The sequence below is a fragment of the Drosophila serrata genome, unplaced genomic scaffold (assembly GCF_035046125.1).
Source record: "Drosophila serrata isolate PLE 108 unplaced genomic scaffold, ASM3504612v1 contig_26, whole genome shotgun sequence".
In the NCBI taxonomy this organism is placed as follows: domain Eukaryota; kingdom Metazoa; phylum Arthropoda; class Insecta; order Diptera; family Drosophilidae; genus Drosophila; species Drosophila serrata.
This window is the reverse complement of record NW_028256924.1, coordinates 132,941-154,743: the sequence shown is the minus strand read 5'-3', so window position 1 is coordinate 154,743 and position 21,803 is coordinate 132,941. Positions and strand designations below refer to the sequence as shown.

General features: G+C 36.5%; 3 protein-coding genes across 15 annotated transcripts in view; 1 reads left to right on the top strand and 2 right to left on the bottom strand.

Annotated features, from left to right (window-relative positions):
- The window catches only part of mam (neurogenic protein mastermind), a 90,911-nt gene extending 79,713 nt beyond the window's left edge, over positions 1–11,198 (bottom strand). The window contains exons 1-2 of one of the 2 annotated variants that reach the window (XM_086831160.1): positions 10,870–11,198; positions 10,196–10,301 (exon numbers count right to left, since the gene is read on the bottom strand). The gene's annotated coding sequence lies outside the window, so the exon portion shown is untranslated. The remainder of the gene's footprint in view (positions 1–10,195; positions 10,302–10,869) is intronic. The other variant, XM_086831164.1, reaches the window with a different exon arrangement.
- On the top strand, positions 6,364–6,831 carry LOC147645040 (uncharacterized). The gene has a single exon (XM_086830925.1). The coding sequence runs from the start codon at positions 6,364–6,366 to the stop codon at positions 6,829–6,831; it is 468 nt and encodes a 155-aa protein (XP_086687051.1).
- A 605-nt stretch (positions 11,199–11,803) lies between the features above and the next one.
- Positions 11,804–21,735, bottom strand: Pfk (ATP-dependent 6-phosphofructokinase). 12 transcript variants are annotated; one of them, XM_020945008.2, is made up of 12 exons: positions 21,565–21,733; positions 21,395–21,512; positions 21,257–21,339; positions 20,918–21,206; positions 19,514–19,615; positions 16,908–17,249; positions 16,698–16,852; positions 16,478–16,586; positions 14,083–14,271; positions 13,581–14,023; positions 12,676–13,518; positions 11,804–12,617 (listed from the first exon to the last, which is right to left on the bottom strand). In XM_020945008.2, exons 1-12 carry the CDS (start codon positions 21,606–21,608, stop codon positions 12,479–12,481), a joined length of 2,856 nt encoding a protein of 951 aa, XP_020800667.1. In that variant the 5' UTR covers positions 21,609–21,733; the 3' UTR covers positions 11,804–12,478. The 12 variants fall into 12 exon arrangements, with proteins under 12 accessions (XP_020800667.1, XP_020800665.1, XP_020800666.1 ...); XM_020945006.2 differs by lacking the exon at positions 16,478–16,586 and adding an exon at positions 16,233–16,341; XM_020945007.2 differs by lacking the exon at positions 16,478–16,586 and adding an exon at positions 15,280–15,388.
- Positions 21,736–21,803: the final 68 nt, after the last annotated feature.

Genomic DNA, 21,803 nt, shown 5'->3' with positions numbered 1-21,803 from the left:
AATTGTAAAAAAAATAATTTTTTTTTTAATATTAAATTGAGTATGCAGATTTGTTAACCTATTAAAAACTAACATAGGAAAGCTTTCCGAATTAAAATTAATGAATTTTTGGCTTAGTTATGAGTTTTTTTTAAATTTAATTTGCAGAAAAAATTGTCATATAAAAATAAAAATAATTATTGGTATTATAATTTCAGTCAGAAGCTTAAAACGCAGTGAAGGAATCATTTCCGACCCCATAAATCATATATATTCTTGATCAGCATCAACAGGGGAATCGAACTAGCTATATTTTAGAGAAAAAATTGTATGAATTTTTTTTAACATTTTTAAAGGGGTTAAAAATATAAAAAAAGTAAAAAAAAAAAATTAATTTTGTTTGCATTTTAAATTGAGTATGCAGATTAATAAACCTGATGAAAACTAAAATAGGAAAGCTTTCCGAATTGAAATTAATTAATTTTTAGCCAAGTTATGATCGCTTTTCCATCCGATTTTATGTTTGAATAAACAAACTTTATCTTTTCCTTTCTTGCTTTTCTCTGAGGTATTTTTCTCCAAGTGTACATATTTCCTTTGCAGTTTGCCACTGTCAATCGTGTATCTTTTCCCTCTTTGTATCCCCTAGATGCGTGAGTTCGTTCGTGTGTTTGCAAAGGTGTACACGCAATTAATTATGTTGACAACTGACATCAATTGAAACGCTATCGGAAGGCAATCATCAAACATTAATCGAATGTGACATTCGGCAGGCAATACAGAAACTGTGCTTCAAGATTCTAGTTCTAGTTTGATTTACTTTCCATATGCTGGCATTTTATATATACATTACTTTGCATGACAAAAGGAAACATTCACAAGTCGTGGGTGGAGTGATAAATATTAGATTATTTGATTGCAAAAATTATGAATTGATTATCACTTCTAGTTAGTAAGTGGTAAATAATTTTTTTGCATAAATGTGTTATGCATAATAAAGTACAACTTTTTGAAGACCTTGGTTGGTAATAGTTACTAAAAATAAGTTTAACTGCTGATTAATCATATAAGTTTCCCCTTTTTAGAATGTTTCAAAGATTGATTTTAATTAGAAAACCCTTAAAAAAACATATTAGAATTAATACATTCTATATATTAGTAATAATAGTTACTAAAAATAGGATTATCTATTGCTTTATTATACAAATTTGTTCGGGAAATATACTGTTTTATGTCTCAAAAGTTTAATTTTAATTAGTAAATCATAAAACAAACAGAATTAATATATTCTATATAATAACTTCTGTTATATATAGAATATATATACAGTTATATACTGTATACTTATATAGATACCATTGCCACCCAAACACGGATCTCATTGCAAGACTTTGAGGCCTCGTCTTGAAGATGATTACCAGTTGAGCGGGATATTGCAACAGATTCCCGCCATAATATATACCCTTATATATATATATCTGGCCGATCAACGAACTCTCCCGCCACCCCCGCTCCAAAAAAAATTCCAACGTGGGCCAGACAATGGGCGGCCATTCATCTTTACGTAATTTCGATATCAGAGAAGCGGCAGCAACGACGTCGGCATCGGGCCAAAAACAACACACAAAAACACAACAGTAACACACACAGCAAGCACACACAAATTGTTACTTTTGAAACAAAAGCAAAATAAAAGTGAAAGTCTAATTCAGCGACAGGGAGACCAGACCAAAAAAAAGATAATAATTATGCATGTGCTTTGGTTTAAAGTTAATGAATGAATATAAGGAATCCTCAAGTCTGTCTCTCTCTATCTCTCTCACCTTAACCACCGTCACAATCGAAAGTATCTTGGCATCTACAATTGTTACCAGATGTTTTAAACCAGTTTATTTGCCAAAGCCAATTCGAAATCTATAAAAATGTTTATATATTATAACTATGTAGACATTTTGTACGCACATAATGTTATCTATAAATTTATATGCTTCATATTTGCAGGAAATTCGGAAATGTTGAGGCAAAGAGAATATATAAAAAATTTAAATAAATTTTATATAGAAATTCGAATCCGATAATCGCAGATCTCTGATTTTATATAAAACAATAGGGAAGGGATAAGCGACTAATGAGTGCTCTTTTTTAGAGGGAATTAGTTAAAGGAAATTGAGTAACTAAAGCAGGTTGAATTTGTGCTTAAAAAGGTCTTTAAGACAACTAAAATTAACAATTTAAAATTTAATAAATGACCTCTGATTTTATATAAAACAATAGGGAAGGGATAAGCGACTATTGAGTGCTCTTTTTAAAGGGAATTTGTTAAAGGAAATTGAGTAACTAAAGTAGGTTAAATTTGTGCTTAAAAAGGTTTTTAAAACAATTAAAATAAACTATTTAAAAGGTAATAAATGATATACATATATGATCTATTTTTATAACAAATACATCCTTAAAAAATATTATAATTAGAGAAGTTTAATGATGTTTACAGCTCATTTAAATTTCTAATAGCAAGTAGAACGAATTTTTTAACTCTTTCTATTAACTTATAATTACTCTTTTTAATTTTCCTTCATTTTATTATCTATTTCAAAACCACAAATCCCCCTCTAGTTGCAGTGTATCTTAAAGATGTGTACTAAAAAAAATTCCCACGCGTCTCACTAGCCGCAACCCAGCAGCGGGAATAGAAACAGCAACAAGCCAAGTTAACAGGTTAAGGCAACAGCTCAACTGCTGCTGCTGCTGCTGCTGCTGCTGTTGCTGGTTTCCTAACGTTTTCGATTTCGTTTTAAACTTGGTGTATTGGGCTCTAATTAGAAATGCACTCAAAATGGACAAACTAAAACTGCGACAACGACAGCGAATGGCAGTTTAGCAAATTAACATTAGAATTAATGGGTGCTGCTGGCTGCTTTCCCAGATGCGGACGATTGCCTAAGCAACGGGCCAGAAAGTGTATCTCATGTGGTGCGGAGCGCAAGTATCTGGCAGATGCGTGCGCGTGCCGGCAGCAGCAGCAAATGGAAACCTCTGGGATCGCAGACAAACCGAAGAAAAAAAAAACAAAACAAAACTGATTTATATTAACCCGAAAATAAAAGGCCGAGCAAGAAGAATCTGAAAACAAAATTGTATCTCGCTTGCTGCCTGGCAAAACGCACATTTGATGTTGTAGATACACTCGCAGCAAGTACGAGAGTATCTCATCGGCTTCTTTTTTTTTTTGTATCTAAGTATCTGAGTATCTGGTTCCGCGCGACAGCCGAGGCAGAGGCAGAGGCAACGCCACTCAGCACGTTCATTATGGCATTTTGTCAGATACAAATTTCAGTTTCAGAGTCGCTCTCAGTCGCCCCGAATGTGTGCATGTATGTATCTGTGCCTCTGTATCCGTATCCGTATCTGTATCTGTGCGTCTGCCGCCGCTGCTGTAGCTGCTGCTGTTGCGGTTTGCTGCGCGATAAGCATACGGATATGTCAGTTAATTATTTGTTTATATTTTGTATCGCCCCGCCGCCCCTCCCTAAACTGTACACACTGGGCAATGTACACACACATTTCGTCGCACATCGAACTGCCTCCAAATGGAGCTCTATATAGCTCTATATAAGGTTCCAGGGCTCTATATATACTTTGGGCACATCTGTGCCGATCTGAAACGATCTTGTTTCGTTTCATATATTTCGCATACAAATTTCTGCTGATTAAGGCAAAAGTCTCTCGGGTTTCTTAAGTGCTTCGATTGCTAAGAAAATAGGTTTTTAAAATCATTTTATGCTTTGCCAGAAAATGCTATAAATATTCCAGGGTTCTTATAGAAACCAAAGTCTTAGAAAGTAAGCTTTTTCGAGGGAAATCTAAGTCTGAACTGTTCAAGTATTTAATGTAAAAATCTATGCCTTATCAGTACTTGAATTAAAGCTTTTCCCAGAAGTATAGTCAGCTATATAAAGTGTATAATAAATAATATAATGCTGACTAAGGCAATCATTTATTAGGACACATACATAACCTTAATGTTTTTGCTTCAATTAAGCAACAAAGTATTTATAAATAATAGGTTTAAAGTGATTACAATTTAATAAATCACTCTCCCATCACAACTTGCCTTACCAGAAGTCAGAAATGTTTAACTTAATTTCGATATCCGCATCTTTTTGGGGGCAGACAACATGTGCAGCTGCTGTTGCCACCGCAAAGGTGCATGCAACATTCGCTGCAACATACACAACAGCAGCAACAACAGCAGCAACAGCAGCAACATCTACAGCGGCAACAGCAGCAAGTTGTGGCAGCAGCGAAACAGGCGATAAGAAAGAAAGCGAAGGCGAATGGACAAACAATGCGAAATGTAATGGAGAAAATCCGGATGGGGAGAAGGGGAAAATGGCTGGAAAACCGGTGCAGAAATGGCAACGTCTCCACCTTTCGCGAATGTTGCAGGCGGTGCAGCAGCAGCAACTTGCAACACGGCCATAAATTGCAGTCACGCGGCGATTGTGCCTGAGCGCCTGCTACAATGCAGCGGACGAACACCTGGAATGGGGCATCCACCTTCGGGATAGCACCAGCTCCAGCTCCAACTCCAGAGCTTCATCCCGTTCCCATTGACAGTTGGAGAGGGGTATATATAGATATATATATATATATAACAGACCGATTCCCAGTTCCATCTGCACTCGCAGCAATTCCCAGTGTCTCAGGTTGCCTTTTGCCCGCTTTCGAGGGCGGTTCATGGCGGAAGGGATGTTTCTCTCAAGGGTTGGGATCGGGATTCCAACAACAAAAATCGAAATATAAAAAAAAAATATATATACAATATACAAAAACTGTGGGTGAGGCTCAAACTCGAACCCGAACCCGAACCCGAAAAAAAAGCCAGCAAACAAAAGCTCAGCAAAAGCGGAAACCTGTTTTTTTCGGCCACCAAGCCAAGTGAATTTGAGTGAGTGAGCAAAGAGTTAACTTGAGCAGCAGCAGCATTGACCCCAACTGACTCAACGACAAAATATGCCAAAGGCTGGCGATGGAGACACGAGAGTGGAGCTGGAGCTGGAGCTGGAGATGGAGATGGAGATGGAGATGGAGCTGGAGGTGGAGCTGAAGCCTCGGGAGATCTCTCGTATCCGAATAAATGCAGAACATGGTGCGAAATATTTAATACAAAAATGTTGAAAAGGAGTTTGGCCTTACAAAATAAAGCAACACACACACAGCAGACAAGAGACAGTGAGGATTCACTAAGACCAACAATAAGGTTAGATTGGGGGTTATAAGTGATTTATAAGACTTTCTAATGAATTTCATACAATATAAATAAACATTTGCTGTATTTAAGTTACAATTGAGTAATTATAGGGAATTTAAACAGGTTCTCAAATATATATTTTTGTGGTTTTTTTAATAGTTTCACCTTTGACTTTGTGAGGTAACAAGTATCTAATTGTTTTATGAATTTAAATGGAAGCTAAGGAAATGTTTACAAGGAATTACTAATGAAGATACTCTGAGAAATGAGATATTCACAAGGTTTGTTATAGAATCTATAATATAAGTATATCTATATATAGAACTTCTATAATATGGATAATAATATAAATGCCTAAATATATATCAATAAATCATAAATTATGTTCTTAATAATTGCTTAAAAAACTAATGATGGTTAAGCAATTAAGTTTTGAGTGTAAATTTAAGTGCCAGCGAATTAAATTGTTTTGAGTAGATATAAATATAAGTAATGATTTTAAAGTTTTAAGGTTTTAATTTGGCTGAAGTTTTAAAATTCCTACCCAAGGTAATGGTAATTCTTCCAAAAAAAAGTAACTCTGGGTTAAAAAAAATAAAATAAAATGTAATATAATAATATAATAAATAAGTTTCCATAAATGTTTAACATTTAAATATAGCCATATATTGCTTTTTTATTAAATAATTAGCAAATGAGTGTAAACATTAAGACAAAAAATAAAATAAGCTTTAAATTATACAGTATGTCAAGAAACTGTTTACACACTGACAATTTAAAATATTTTTTGACTTTGCATGGAAAAATTACGCCTTTTTTTAAATGTTTTTGATTTTTTTTGAATGCACAACTAATAAATAGGGTATTTTTAATGAGTATGTACAAAAACAAAAACAAAACAACCAAAGGAACAGCTTCAAAGCAACAACAAATGAGTTTACACATTTTTGGCACTGTCAAGAAACTCTTTACACACTTTAGTTTTCCATTCTGTTTTGATCCTTCTTGAGAAAAAAACGGTACTTTATTGTTACCTATGCTTTTGCTCGCATCGACATGGATGCATTCTTTTCATTTTTTATTGTGAAATTTGCAAAGCACACATCAAAAAGCGACAATATCAATTTTTAAAAATGCCTGGAGCTAGATTGACCTTTGACGTGGTCCAGTTGGCTTATCTTAACCACCAACTTGGAAAATCTGCAGCTGAGTTGGCCGACATGTTTCGGGTATCCCGGAAAACTATTTACAATGTTTTAAATCGGGCTAAAATTGAAGGAAAGCTGGAAGAAAAGTCTGGAGGAGGTAGGAAGTTGAAGATAGACAAACGGGCAGAACTCCTTATCACGCGTAAGGTGCGTCATAACCCCCAAATCTGGATCAGAACCCTTGCCAAGGAGTTGGAGGAAGAATGTGGCGTAGTCGTTTCGCACGAAACCGTGCGCCAATTGATTCTACGGAACAAATACTCATCAAGAGTTGCGCAAAAGAAACCGCTGATATCCGTAGTAAACATTCAGAAGCGGTATTTTTTCGCTATGGAGATGATCAGCAAGCCGGAAAATTACTGGGATAACGTCATCTTTTGCAACGAAACTTAAATTATGCTGTATTACAACGATTGTCCTTCCAGAGTTTGGCGTAAGCCGTTAATCACATTAAACCAGCGCAACATTGTGCCTACCGTAAAATTTGGCAAATTATCGGTTATGGTTTGGGGGTGTATAAGCAGCAAGGGAGTCAGGGAGCTCGCATTCATAGAAAGCACTATGAATGCTGAGCAGTATCTCTCCATACTCCAATCAAATTTGAGGCAGAGTGCTAAAAAATTTGGCTTAATGGACGAAGAAAAGTCGAAATTCAAATTTTACCAAGATAATAACCCCAAACATAAGGAGCAAACTTTGCGGCCATGGCTCCTGTATAACTGCCAAAAGGTTATAGATACACCTCCTCAGAGCCCTGACATGAACCCCATTGAAAATTTGTGGGTTCATTTAAAGAAAAAAGTGGCTAAAAGGCAACCGAGGAATCGAGCAGACCTCAAAACTGCAGTGCTGGAAGAGTGGCAGAGAATTCCATTGGAATTCTCTTCGAAAAGCTAATCAATTCCATGAAAAAACGCATCCAGCATGTAGTAAATGCTAAGGGGGAGCACACAAAGTACTAAAATTAATAAATTATTGTTTAAGTTGTTAAATATATCCTTTTAGCTGTACGTTTTGTATATTGTGTAAAGAGTTTCTTGACAGTGTCAAAAATGTGAAAAGTTATTTTTTATTAATTTTTTGTTAAATCTTAAATTGTTTTGTTTATGTTTTTGAATATTATCATTAAGAATTATCCAATAAATAGATATCCATTGAAAAAAATATTAAAAATCTTACTAAAAGCGTTATATTTGCATGCACCGTCAAAAAATATTTTAAATCTTCAGTGTGTAAACAGTTTCTTGACATACTGTACATATTAGGAGTATGTTTTCTTTCTAATATTATTATTATATTCTTTAATTAAATATTTAAAAAATGCACACAATATATAAATTTGATACAAAACAAAATATTAACCTATATACTATAATATTTGTGTAACAGGGGTATATTAACAGAAATAAATAAAATGATACATAATATATGAAAACTAGCATCGATATCAAATTCGTCTTTTATCAAATTTAAGTTACTGCAAATTATATCAACTTGGAAGGAATTAATACTGTAAGTTTATCTATAACTCTTGCTCTTTCCACTCAATTCGCATTAGGCTAGTACACCTGTACCGTGCAACTGCAGCAGACGTAGCGAGGAGAGCCCCAAGTAAACCTGTTTACAGTTCAAACTTCACATTCGATATTCGATGTGAACTCTTTTTTTCTTTTCTTTTTGTATATTTTGTCGTGTCGTGTCGTGTTCGTCTGGCGGGTTCTGGTGCTTCTGGTGCCTTCTTCTCCTTGGCCACATCCCAACCCATTCGGTCCATCCATTCGAGTAGTTTAAAGCCACCTACGAAGCCGAAGCTTAGGCCGGGTTATCTCCGGCTTAATTGGGTCATTCACACGCGCCACTTGCCGGCGATACAGCGCTGCCAAGAGAGATGGCGATGGCGACTGCGAACGCTGACAAAAAACACATACAACACACACACACACACGCATATAGTGGAAAAAACACAACTTTTTTCTTCAGCCTAGCAACAACTTCCGGTGTCTTGAAGACGAACTAAAGAAACTAAAGACCAAAGCATACATTACATGTTAGACCACTCGAAGAATGAGGCGAAAAGCGGAGACAGAGACGAAATAGTGGGCAAAACAAATGCCCGGAGAACGGAGGGTGAGGGCAAAAAACATTAAAATACAAAAAATAAATAAAAAAGAAAAAAAAAAACAAAGACATTTGACAAGCCGGACAAATAAAACTGTTTATCAAGTGAAGAGAAAAAGTGTACTTTAAATGTCTTGGGTATAGCATTTGCCTAACAAGCAGACTTTTCATCAGTGGCCTTCCATTGGAATGTATCTTTGAAAATGCATTTAACATTGTGAGAAGAATGCATTTCTGGGTTTAAATTTGTTAATGAAATTATAAGTATATCAAGAATATTCCTAAGATATACAGCTAAATTTATAATACAATTGATTTCAAGATTAAATAAATTATAATCCCTGTAACAGAACTCATTAAGGATTTGGTTTTAGAACAGAACATACTGGGAATAATAGCTTGTTAAAGATACAAAGATAGATTCGTTTTACCTTAATCATTTGTTTTTTATTAGAAACTATAAAAGTATAAAAATTATATATTTACTATTATTTGTAAAATAAAAAACGTTTAACTAATTGTCTATTTTTATGAATTGACATTTTTGGAAATTTTTTAATACTCAATCTGTAAAAAATATTAAAAAATGTAACTTCTAAGTGTAGAAACATATATAAAAAGGCAAATTTCAAATTGTTTAATTTAATTCCTTTTGAAATTTACCAACAATGTCTTTTATCTCTATTTAATAATAGCTTAAAAGTCAAAGAATAATGAATTGCATCAGCATAATTAGTCAAAAGTACAATTCTTTGCCCTTAAACATAATCTCATCTCGAAAATACTTATTGAATTTGGTTTTGAAGAGGCAGAAGATTCGAGTATCTTTGAGATACATTTGGAAGTGAATGAATCAACGGTAACTCTCCCTCAACTAACTCACTCTCTCGCTCTCTCTCTCTCTCTCTCTCTCTCTCTCTCTCTGTGTCCTTTCCTTCTCCCTCGCTACCTACAAGGATCAAAATCAAAGGCAAAGGATCGAAGGTGGAAGCAAAAGAGGAGCAGCAGCAGCAGCAAGAATCCCAAAACAAAGTCAACAGACCAAAGACAAAGGCAAATAAATGAAAACACACGCACACACACACACATAAAGGAGAGACACACGGCCGTAAAAACTCAACCGACAACTTCGGCGAGGAAGCGAGATAGCCGCAGGCACTCCAATAATGAGTGCGAACGAGGGAGAAAAGGAGGGAGAGAGAGAGCATAGAGATCGCAGCATTGTACAATGTACATCCATCATTTTCTAGGCAATGCAGGCAAAAAGTAAAAAATAAAAGAGAACACAAAATACAAAAACTGCAGCGGCTTAGGAAATTATTTGGCAACTCCAAAGCGCCGACGCGCAAAAACTGGTCTTGATCTATTTTTAAAGTCTAAAGCCAAAGCCAAGCTTTGAATCGAGCTTAAACAAGCTGAAACAACAACAAGAACAAAACCAACGAGGCCCCAAGCATAAAGACATCAATCAAACGAAGTTCTACAGGCAGCGCAGCCTCAAGGTCTTATCAAATATAACAGAAATATATATGAAACCACAAAAACTGGTTTCGAAATGCAAACAGCCACCCACGCTGAGCATATAAATATATAATAAAACCACATAATTAGGGCGATAAGTTTTGTAAAAATTACTTACTTTTAGTTCCTTTCCCCTCGGCGATAATCCAATTTTATTCCGATATTTTTTGTTGTTTATTTTTATTTAGCACTGATAATTGCTTGACTTTTAATCCGAATAAAAACTGCAACAACAACAAGAAACAGAGCAGAATTTTATTAGATTGCAAATACAACAAACAAATCAGTGCTCTCCCTCTCTCTCTGTGCCTCTTTCCCACCGCTGCTGCTCTCTCTCTCTCTCAGTTAGAGTGTGTTTTTGTGAAAATCAAAACAAAACACGACAAAAACACTCGAGAGAGAGAGAGCGGCGGCAGTGAGAGCGAGTGAGTGAGCGGCAGAGCTGATCCACTGTGTTCTTCTTGTTGTTGTTGTTGTTGCTGTTTTTGCTGCTTTGCTTTTGTTTTAGTTTTAGTGACTGCAACATGTTGAATGTGTTTACTCTCTCACTCTCTTGCTCTTACCCTTGCTCTAACGGTAAACGGTAAAGCTAGTGCAGAAATTTTCTCGTTGCAAATACAATATAAACAATTTGTTGTAGCTGGCGGCTATTTTGTTTGCACAAAGGCTCACACACACACACACACGAACACAAACACTCGCGTGCGAGTGCACGTTACACGCACACAATGGCAAAGGACGCGGTTGAGGGTGGCATTTTCATGCCTAAAAATAATAATAAATAAGACATACTTTATAATAAGGTTGCTTTCAAACACTGTTACTGGGTTACTTTGAAACACCGCTACGTTTGGTTAAGCAGCTTGCGGGAGTTAAAAACCAAAACACACGGAAACAAGGAACGCCGCTCGCGAACTTGGTTTTTCATTTCGTTATTTGTCACTTTTATGCACACATTTTTGCATTCTGGTTGTTTGCACAGTTTAGCACACTTTAGTTTAGTTGATTTTTACGAGTTTTCGAATATTTCGAGCGGTTGGCGGCCGAAAACAAACAAAGAAACCGCGCTCCGCAACCGAACGCGTCGAAATTTTTTTGTGTTTGTTTTTGTTTTCGGTAGTGTGGCTGCAAGTGGGAAAATTATAAATCCATCTCTGCAGTGTTACCAGATGCAGCCCGTCGCTGGAGTGTCTGTAAACATTTTACGTACATTCTACATGGAAATTCTATCCCACTTACACATGCCTTAACATTCCCCTGGGACACTCTACACTGTTGTTCTGTAAACGTGTAGAACTTTGTTTTGTGCTTAGGCGCCAAACACGGCAGTTTGTGGAAACATTAAAAATATCTTATTCTACATGAAAATTCTATCCCATTTAAACATGCCTTAACATTCCCTTATGACATTCTACACTGTTGTTCTGTGAACGTGTAGAACTTTGTTTGGCGCTAAGGAGCTAAACCGGCTGATTATGGAAACATTAAAAATATATAATTGTATCGGTCTTTGTGGTACCAGATTGACACTGCTTGTGTTAGGTCCCAATAAGAACCACGCGGACGAGAATCAACTGCTTAATATAGGTACATCTTATCCAAGTTTTTCACCAAGAGTGGCGGGCAAAAATTAATTTAAGGAATTTTTCAAAAATAAATATCTTTCAGATGAAATTTGAAAATTAACCCCTCCCTTGAACCTTTGCTAGAAAAACGAAAGTGTCTCTTAAATTGGTGCCTACAGGTCCTTTGATTATGTATTTTTTAGCACGTCACGATATATAAATATAGTTCGTTCGATAACAATACTCGAAAAACACTTGCAGATAAGAGAATTATTGAACCGTATTTTCGGTTTTTGTCGTTTTTTTTTTTTTAAATACTTTTAACATTTAATTTGTTGTATTTTGTTGTTGTACGAGAGATAACATACCTGCAATGTAGAATCAACTATTAACGGGCTTTTAACGGCTTTTCAAAAGTTCGAGTTCGAGAAATTCGAGAAAATCATAAGAAAATCGACTGGCGGCAAATATATAAATAAATTATGTATTTTTTGTGCGTGTGTGTGTGTATGCATCATGATGAAATACTTTCGTATGTGTGCTGCTGCTGCTGCTGTCATGGAACACCTCCTCGTTGTTTCGTAAACGTGAAACCATAATAAGGATACGGAATACGGATACACAAGTGTATATATATAAAGATATATAGCGCAGATGCGGTGCCAAAGAAAACAACTCAAAAAGCAAACATTGAGACAAGATTCGAGGGTGCGAAAAAGTAGGAGAACAAAAACAGAGAGAGAAAGATGACTCGTTGGGCCTGAGGATGCAGCGATGGGGAGAGCGTGGAGCGTGGAGCAGGAAGCGGAAGGAGGGACTTCCCCCCTCCCCCCTGTTTAGGCGACGGCATCGGTATCACACTCCTCCTCGACGGTGATGTACATACCCTCCTCCTCGTAGGCCGAGTCATGCTTGGCCAGGATTCGCAGCAGGGGACGCAGGCGCAGCCACCACTGCTTCTTGGGGATGCGCTGACTGAAGGGATAACCATTAATATATATATTTTCTTATAGAATCTCCCATCTCTACTCACTCAAAGTTGGTCTCCGCAATGAGATCCACCAGCGGCGAGAAGCGATATTGCCGGGAAACAATGCCCAGCAGCGTGGCAGTGTCCGGTGCCTTGCAGTTAACCACACCATTGGCATCCACATTGGCCTTGATCTGTGTGGCCAGCCAGTCCACACACTTGGCTGCCATCTTGGTGCCCATGTTGCGATCGAAGGGTGTGGGCGAACCGCCCTGTTGCATATGTCCCAGGATGTTCATGCGGCAGGTGAAGAGACCCTTGCCCTCCTCCGAGTACAGGCGGTAAATGAAATCCGTGCTGTAGTTCTCGCTGGCCTTCTCGTTGCGCAGAATCAGACCGCGGGAGACGCCCTCGGCCATCTTGGAGGCCATGTGATAGACATCCTGCTGGAGATCCTTAATGGAGAACTTCTCCTCATAGATATAGGCAGCATCGGCGCCACCGGCCAACCCGGCCAAGGTGGCCAAGTAACCGCAATAACCGCCCATTGTCTCGATGACAAACACACGACGCTTGGTGCCCTGCGCCGACTGACGGATACGATCACAAATCTCGGTGATCTCATTCAAACCGGTGTCACAGCCCAGCGAGAACTCAGTGCCCGGGACATTGTTCGAAATCGTCGATGGGATGACCACAATGGGAATGCAGAACTGGGGATAGTTATCCCGCTGATCGGCAATCTGTCCTGCGGCATGATAACTCTCAAAGCCACCAATGATCAAGAGACCCTGGATCTTGAACTCCTTGAGGCGAGCAGCAATCTCCTTGAACTTGCCCTCGGGCAGGGTGCGTTTAGTGCCCAAGTAGGCACCGCCCTGACCCACCCAGCCAGAGACATCCGACCTGGAAATAATCATTACCAGATTAATATAGATTCCTTATTATATCACGTCTTAGAGACTCACCATCCCAGCTCTCGCACATTGCCGGCAATGAGACCTTCCACGCCATCGTTAATGCCATAGACCACATCGCCCCTGTAGATGGCATTACGCACAAAGCTGCGCACGGCAGCATTCATGCCACAGGCTGGTGCACCAATATGCATCACAGCTAGACGATAGCCCTCGATGCCCTTGCCATCGGCATCGAAGCACTCCTTGGGTGGCTTCAATCGCGTCAGCATCTTGTATGTCTCCAGATTACGCTCAAAGGAGCGGCCACGCAACTTGACAGCATCCGCCCAGCGTTTCTCCTTCATGGCCTTGGCCACCGCCTGAGTGCGCTCCACGCACTCCATTAGAGGCACACGCACTGCCTGGTTGCCATCCAAAGAGATGACCACCGGCACGGACTCCGGGGTGGCTTCCATCAGGGCCAGAGTGGCCTCGGCGCCCATGCGACAGGCCTGGAAGGAATTATAGGATTTAGCTTTATATATAATCAGATTATGCGGGGTTCACTCACCAAAATACGATCAAAAGCACTGGGATTTCCACCACGTTGCACATGACCCAAGACCGTGATACGGGCATCATGCTTGAGACGCTCATCAATCACCTTCTTCACATCCTCGGCGGTAATGGGATGTCCTTCACGATCCATGGCTCCCTCGGCCACAATCACAATGTTTAGACGCTGGCCAGCCGAGCGTTCCTGTTTTTGGGATTTTTTTAAAATAAATTTAATAATTAATTATGGTTTTAGTATACAATCCAGAGTGAGGATGATACAAGAACTACAACAATAGCACATATAACTAATGAAGATGAAGATATCATCTTTTTTAGGATGTGTTTTTTTATAGAATGTGTCAGTTGATATCTAAATAATGTTGGACAAACTCTAAGGCAGAAAGCTAATGAGTACAGTGCGTTTCATAACTAGTTGCAGATACATTTAATTAATTTATGAAGAGGTTTATGATTGGTAATGTATATTTACATATGCTGGCATTCATATTTTTATGAGAAATATGAAAATGAGTATAATATCGATTTTAATATAGAATTTCAAGCTAAATATATGAATATTTCTTATCATTCCTTATGAATATTAATTTTTACATGAATTTAAATACCAACTTCAGGGGTTATTACAAATATTTTACAATTAAATTTGATATTTTTCGATATTTAAAATGTTGGTATAGAAAAGCTTATAGTATTTGCTCAAAAATATCTGACTTTTGATTGATATATACCTTATATCGATTTCTATCCCAAAAGAGTAAAATACTTCCAATATATTTATTTATCCAAACATTTTCAAGCTATGAAACGCACTGGTTTGTGAATAAAGAAACTTCACATAACTAAAACACTCGCACAATCCAATGAAAAATAAATAATTAAATGAAGATGGAGATATACAAGTCGATTAAACGAGGATGAGTGGTTTAGTGGAGTTGGGAAAGTTAATAAAGGAGCTCGATGACATCATGAGGAGCACAAAGGATAACAAAAATAGACCCAAAGACCCAGAAACAAATATTAAATCAAATAGCTGTTGAAGCTGTTTTTATCGCCATGAAAACTTTCAGTCGAAAAATAAAGCAATAGAAAATTGAGGAAATTTCAACTTTTCGACCAGGATTAAGTATAGAAAGAGAGGGTGTGAGAAAGAGTATATTGGTTTTGTAACCAAGTTCGCTCTAAGCCTGACCTGCTGCAGCTTGAGACAAATCTCGTCCTGCCATGTGACCGAAACCGGCTCCTCCGGAATGAACATAAAATCAGCCTCTGTGGCTATGGCAGCCGATATGGCTAAGTAACTAAAAAAACACAAAAGATTAAATACAAAACAGAAATAATAAATGAATGTTTCACAAATGTTTCGATCGGGGGGGGGGGGGGGATATAGGGAGTAAACTTAATATTAGTTACAATATGATAAGGGGATGCTGGGACAAATGGACATTAACAGTGCAATTCTCATTCCAAATCTCGATTGGTATTCATATTCGAAGAGAGATTGAGATACATTCGTGTGTGCAGATAAAAGCGGAAAATAGGAAAAAGCTTTTCTGTATGACGTGTGTGTGTGTTCTTTTTCATAAGAAAGAGTACTGAAAAGTACCAAAAATGCACTACATATGCTTTTATCTAGAAATATATAAGCCACAATAGCTAAACTGAGTTGGGTTTTGAAGTCTTATTTATACTGGGGGATAATATTTTCAAGGGAATTTTAAAGTTTTTTAGTGCTAAGAACTATAAAAATAGCTTTTATTTGCTTATTCATTTTTTATTTATTTAGAAGTTGAACAGAAAGTGCTTAAAAAGGCTCAGATATAGCTTTGCTTTTAATATCTTTTGAAATTGCGCTCATAAGTATGCTATAAAAGGTAAAACTCCTTGAAAAACAGGTTATTCCTAATTCTTAGCATCTTTTAGACACATTTTTAATTGATTTTAAATCTAAATGACTTTATTTTGAATTAATAACTGATAAATAAATTATTCTTTTATTAAAAATCAGAGCTTAGATCTTTTTAATCCTCATTTTAAATCAGAAACAAATCCTTAAAATTTCAAAAATATTATCCCTCTACTTTAAAACTTCAAAACTTTGCATCTCAGTGCATCATGAAATTGTTTATAAGATCAGCATCTTGCCTGGGCCAGCTGGGAGCAGAGCCTGTCTGGCCAGTCGACCTTGGGCGGCATTTCGGGAATGAATATGAAATCCGCCTCGCACGCCAGTCCGCCCACAAGAGCTAAATAGCTGCAAAAAATCACATTACAATTTATATTAGTCAAAAAGGGAGGGAGACAAGGGAGACGAGGGGAAAGGGTATTCTAGGGACACTAAAGATCGATGAACATTCAACAGATATATCCATTTTCTTTCGGGATCTTGCCTGTTCCAACTTGAGGACAAGTCGATCGGGCCAATCTTGAGGCGGCGGATACTCGGGCAGAAAGACGTAGTCTGCCTCGGAGATAATGCCAGCCACCACCGGCAGATAGCTAGGGGTGCATTTATATATTTATATATATTCAGGTGCAGGTTTATTAGCTGAGATCCCCATTTAATCACTTAAGGTGTCCTTAGGCTAACCTGCAAGACTCCCAACTTACCCGCAATGACGACCCATGACCTCCATGATGAAGGTGCGCTGATGTGAGTACGCCGTACTGGAAATGGCATCAATTGCCTCAATGATGCGATGCAGGGCCGTGTCCGTGCCGATGGTCATGTCCGTGCCACAGAAATCGTTGTCAATGGAACCCACCTAATAAATAATTATATCAATTATTCAGTTCAAAGGGGAAAGAAATCCCTCTTACCAATCCCACAATGTGCAGGACATTAAACTTCTCCTGCTGCTCGGTGGTAATGGTCTTGTTCTTCACCAGCTCCTCCAGCAGACTGGACCACTCCTGACGGAACAGATTGGCGCCGGTCAGGGAGCCATCGCCTCCGATCACCACCAGATTGGTGATGCCCCTCTGGATCAGATTATTGGCGGCCTTGAGACGTCCCTGACGCTCACGGAAGTCCTGGCAGCGAGCAGAGCCAATGATGGTGCCACCGCGATGGATGATGGACGACACAGAGGCCCAGTTGGCCTCCTGGATGCAGTCGCCGCCATCCACCATGCCCTGGTAGCCCTCGCGGATGAAGTACACCTGAGGGGAGGAGGATATTTAAAGAGGAATTAATTAAAGATTTTATTTAAATCAATAAATAAATGAGCTAGGGATCTTTCAAGTGTTTTAAATTCATTTAGAAGTCTATAAAAATTCTTAAAATAAGTAAATAAAATTATAAAAATATAATAAAACTCATTAACTACAGGAAATTATACTAAAACTCTTTAAGAAGGCTAAGGAAAAATATATTTAAAACCCTTAAGAAGGCTTACCCTTCTTAAATTACAGACAGTTAAGAAACTGTTAGAAGATTTGTTAAAAATTCTATAAAACATTATGGAAAACCATAAATGTTTAATTTATTTCTTAATTTTAGTATTTACAATTAAATTTAAATTAAAGAAGCAAAGATCTGAGCATAAAGTAACATCTTACACAACAAATCCAAACAATATATTATATTTATGAGTATACAAAGGTTTTGCAATTTTCTCAAATATTGTGTAAGACTTAAAGAGTCTAAATATTTAAATGACATCATCACATTTTACGGCCAAGCTTTATCTGGTTAAAACTAATTTTAATTAATTTCCATACTCATAAACCTCTGGCATTCAATTAACAGAGTGAAAAATTTAACAAATAAGTTTAAAAATTACACATGGTGAAAAGAAAGGCAATGAAATTAGAAAATTTGCGGGACAATTTCTAAAAATTAGCAAAGTTTATTTAATAAAATTTTACAAGGTAGTACTTAAAAATAATTCCAAACAATGAATAATCAATAAAATATTTTAACATTTCTACAAGCAGTTAGCAGATCTGAATAACTTAGCGTTTCAGCAGAATTTTAATCGGAAATTTGTCTTGCTAAAACACATAAAATATTTATATGCATATATATGTTTATATATGTATATATATATTTGGTTTGGCTATCACAAATTGCCTTTGTCGCGTGTCATAATTTTTCACTTTCATTGACCCTCAATTGAATTCAAAGAAATAGATTTTAATCAATTTCAATCAACAACACTTGCTTAAATATTTGCATATTTGAGGGCAAAAAAAAGGATCCTAAAAGTTGAACTTAATAGAGATGTAATGAAAAATACAAGAAAGAAAAGGTTACTTTTGAAAGCCGAAGTGTGTTTACCCTTGCCATTAGCCATAGGATAATGGTTTTACATTTAAAATAGATCATTACTAATCAAAAATGCATGAATTTCAATTTGAAAAGCTTCTAGAGAAATTAAATCAATATTTTTATTATATGCCCATATTTTAAGTAAATCAAAATTTTTAAAATCTCATAATTAAGCCAAAAATGCATTAAATTCAATTCGGAAAACTTTTCTGTGCTAGTTTTTCCAAGGCTAACAAATCTGCATACTAAGTTTTAGAATTTTAAAAATTCAATTTTTCATCATTTTTTTTTTTGACAATTTTTAAACCTTAAAAAATGTTGAAAAAATTTCGAAAAATTTTTTTCTTCCAAACATGTCTAGATCGATTCGGCATTTTGTGCTGATCAAAAATATATATGATTTATGGGGTCGCAAATGATTCCTTCACTGTTTTTTAAGCTTCCGACTGACTAAAGGGTATAACAAATGGAAATTAACTATTAACAAATACAATTATGCTTTTGTTTACATAATTGGAAATTTAAATCGATAAGAAAATATTCTTTCATCTGTAATTAAAGGACCCGACTAAATCTACTCGCCTGGTGTGGTCTTTGAACTTTGTTAAGCCTTAATGAATCAAGAAACTGACTAGAACTGACTCAAACCAAACACAATTTCTTTAAAATATTTTTAAATAATATTCTAATATTTAAGATAAACCTTTTCCTTGTTATCAAACAAATAATACCCTCACAAAAGGATGTATATAAAATAAAATACAAATAGAAATTAAGAGCGACAACAACTTGAAACGAAACAAATTAGCCAAAAAGTCTGAGAAGAAATCGCATGTGGAGGTGGCCCGAAATAAACCCAATGTCAATGTGCGCATATACACATATATTTTCTTGATTCGTCGTAGCAGGGAAATTTCTATTTCTTTTCATTTCTTTCGGCAACGATTAGAGAGGCAGATTATCTAACTAGCTTAACACCTTTTATTTTTTGCGTTCGACCGGCTGATAAGGCAGTTACTATACACATACATCGTATAGTAAGTAAATTCCGGCTACTTAATATGGAAAGGGGTTAAATGGGGAGATGCTGGCTTGGCCTGTTTGGGTGGAAAGTACTTGACAGAGGTCATCACTCACTCACTCACTCACTTACCTTACATCCCAGGTAAATGGCCATACGGACACAGGCGCGAACTGCTGCATTCATGCCCTGGGAATCCCCGCCGCTGGTGAAGACGGCCAGGCCCTTGTCCTTCTGGGAGCCGCGGGCCAGGAAGCGTTGATTAATTTCCGAATTCATGGTTTTTTTTTTTTAACTTTTCTAGGCACTCGTATCTTTCTTTTCTTTTACGCTATCTGTATCTCGGTTATTAACGGTATATAACGTAACGCACACACACGCGCGCAAACACACTCAGCACACACACAGGCTTTCCCTGTTTTTCCAAACTATTTTCCCCGAATGAGCCGAGAACTACAGCTGGAGCTGGGCAATGTTATATCCAAAGTGGCTATAAATACTAATGTTCCTTTCCGCTCTGTTCCGTGGCTTTTCAGTTACTAGCGATATATATTCACGAGTATTCACAAGTTTCGCTTTTGCTTTTGACGTAACCTTGAAACGACCTTTTGGCCAGACGCATACACAACACAGACACACGCACACACAGGGACGCGCGGGCGCTATGGCTATGTAAGAGTGCGTTACTGATGCAATGCCACCGTTGCGTGGTTTAAATCCTTAGAGCCACAAAACTTCAACGATTTTTATTGTAATTTAAGGTGGGTATTATGCGGGCAGGTATTATCAGTTATAAAACACTTTGCGCGAGTCAGAACGAGCGGAAAAAGGCGTTTAAGCAATTGGCTCTCGGTTTGTTTACGTTCGACCCACTCACGAGTATGTGTGTCAGCGAAATCAGCTGTTGATCAGCTGGTCCTCGGTGGGCGAGTAAAAGCTCGAAAGCTTTCACCGTTGGGCGAGGAAATTGTGAGTGTGCGTTATCGATAAATTGACCGTTTCTTTATTTTTTAATCACTTTATAAATTCTTTAAATGAAAATAAATATAAACTAATAATAAATAGAAAATAGTAAATTATAAATAGCGAAATTATGCTCTTTACTAGTTCTTTAATTAATTAGCTAGATCAGAATCCGGAAATAATATTGGATAAAAAAAATACAATTGGAAATTTAAGAATATACATTACAAATTAAGACCTTTGAATTTAATAAAGGTTTTTGAATATTATTCTCTTTTCCACAAAAAGTAAAAGTTTAGATAAAAGTTATTTTCTTCTTTAAAGAATAATAAATATTGTATAAAACAGAATTAAAATCTTTAAAATATAAAAGGCGCTTTTTTTATAAACAAAAGTTAGTAAAATTTCAAAGATAGGTTTAAGTTCTTAATTATCAAAGTTAATTTTAACAAAAACACAATTCGGTTTTAAAATTAAATTTAAAAAAGTTCTTAATCCAACATCGAGATACAAAAGCTAGATGACAAGTGCTTAAATTAAAATATAAAATAATTAAAAAATATCTTAGCTTACATAAGGAATTATGGGATGCACAAAATCAACAATATCCTGCATGGTTTTCAAACATTTTCTCAACTCTTCAGGTGTTTCACCGCATTTTCTCTTGTTAACTCCTCTACATTTCTTAAGATCCTTAATAATGTCTGGATGGATATATGCCATATTATATAGGCTAAGATTCTTAACACAATTGGCCATGGGTTTGTCATTATCAGAGTTATTTTTGCAGTTTTCACTGTGGCACCTTCTTAACTGATATATTTCCTGGTTTTTGGTGTTTATCAGAAATTGAGTTTGTTTTCTGAAGATGAAATCAATTTAGATAAATTCCATAAAGCGGGTAAAAATTACAGATTGAATATTCCATAGGTCAAGAAAGTGCTATGTCCTGTGTAAGTTCGTATCCATGAGTGATCAGTTCTAATAAGGGTAAACTAGCAAATAAAATATATATACTATATATATTTTATATATTTATATAATATATACCTTTGGCTTTAAAAGGACACCGTGGCTTGTGTTTCCAGTTAAGTATTTATGGTATGGCAATGTTCCATGAAGTTTGTGCGATTTTATTACCAACCGCCCATTTAATTCTAAAAGGCGGCTATAGAAATCTTTCAGAAAACTAAACTTTATATGAAATCAAAGCCACTTACATGGTTTTAAATTTAGTGAATACCTGAAATTTAATTAAATGCATGCCAAATATGAATTTTGATCCTAAATATCGCACATTTTTGCTTGGTTTTGTGCCAATATTCCTATATTTCTTACATTCGAATTTTTGATTTTTATTGACTTTTAAATCAAGGGAAACCCCCTCAAAAAGAAACATTTGCTTGTTTTTTTTTTTATTATTTATTTAATTTTTGTTTTGTTTTTTTGTTGGTAATTA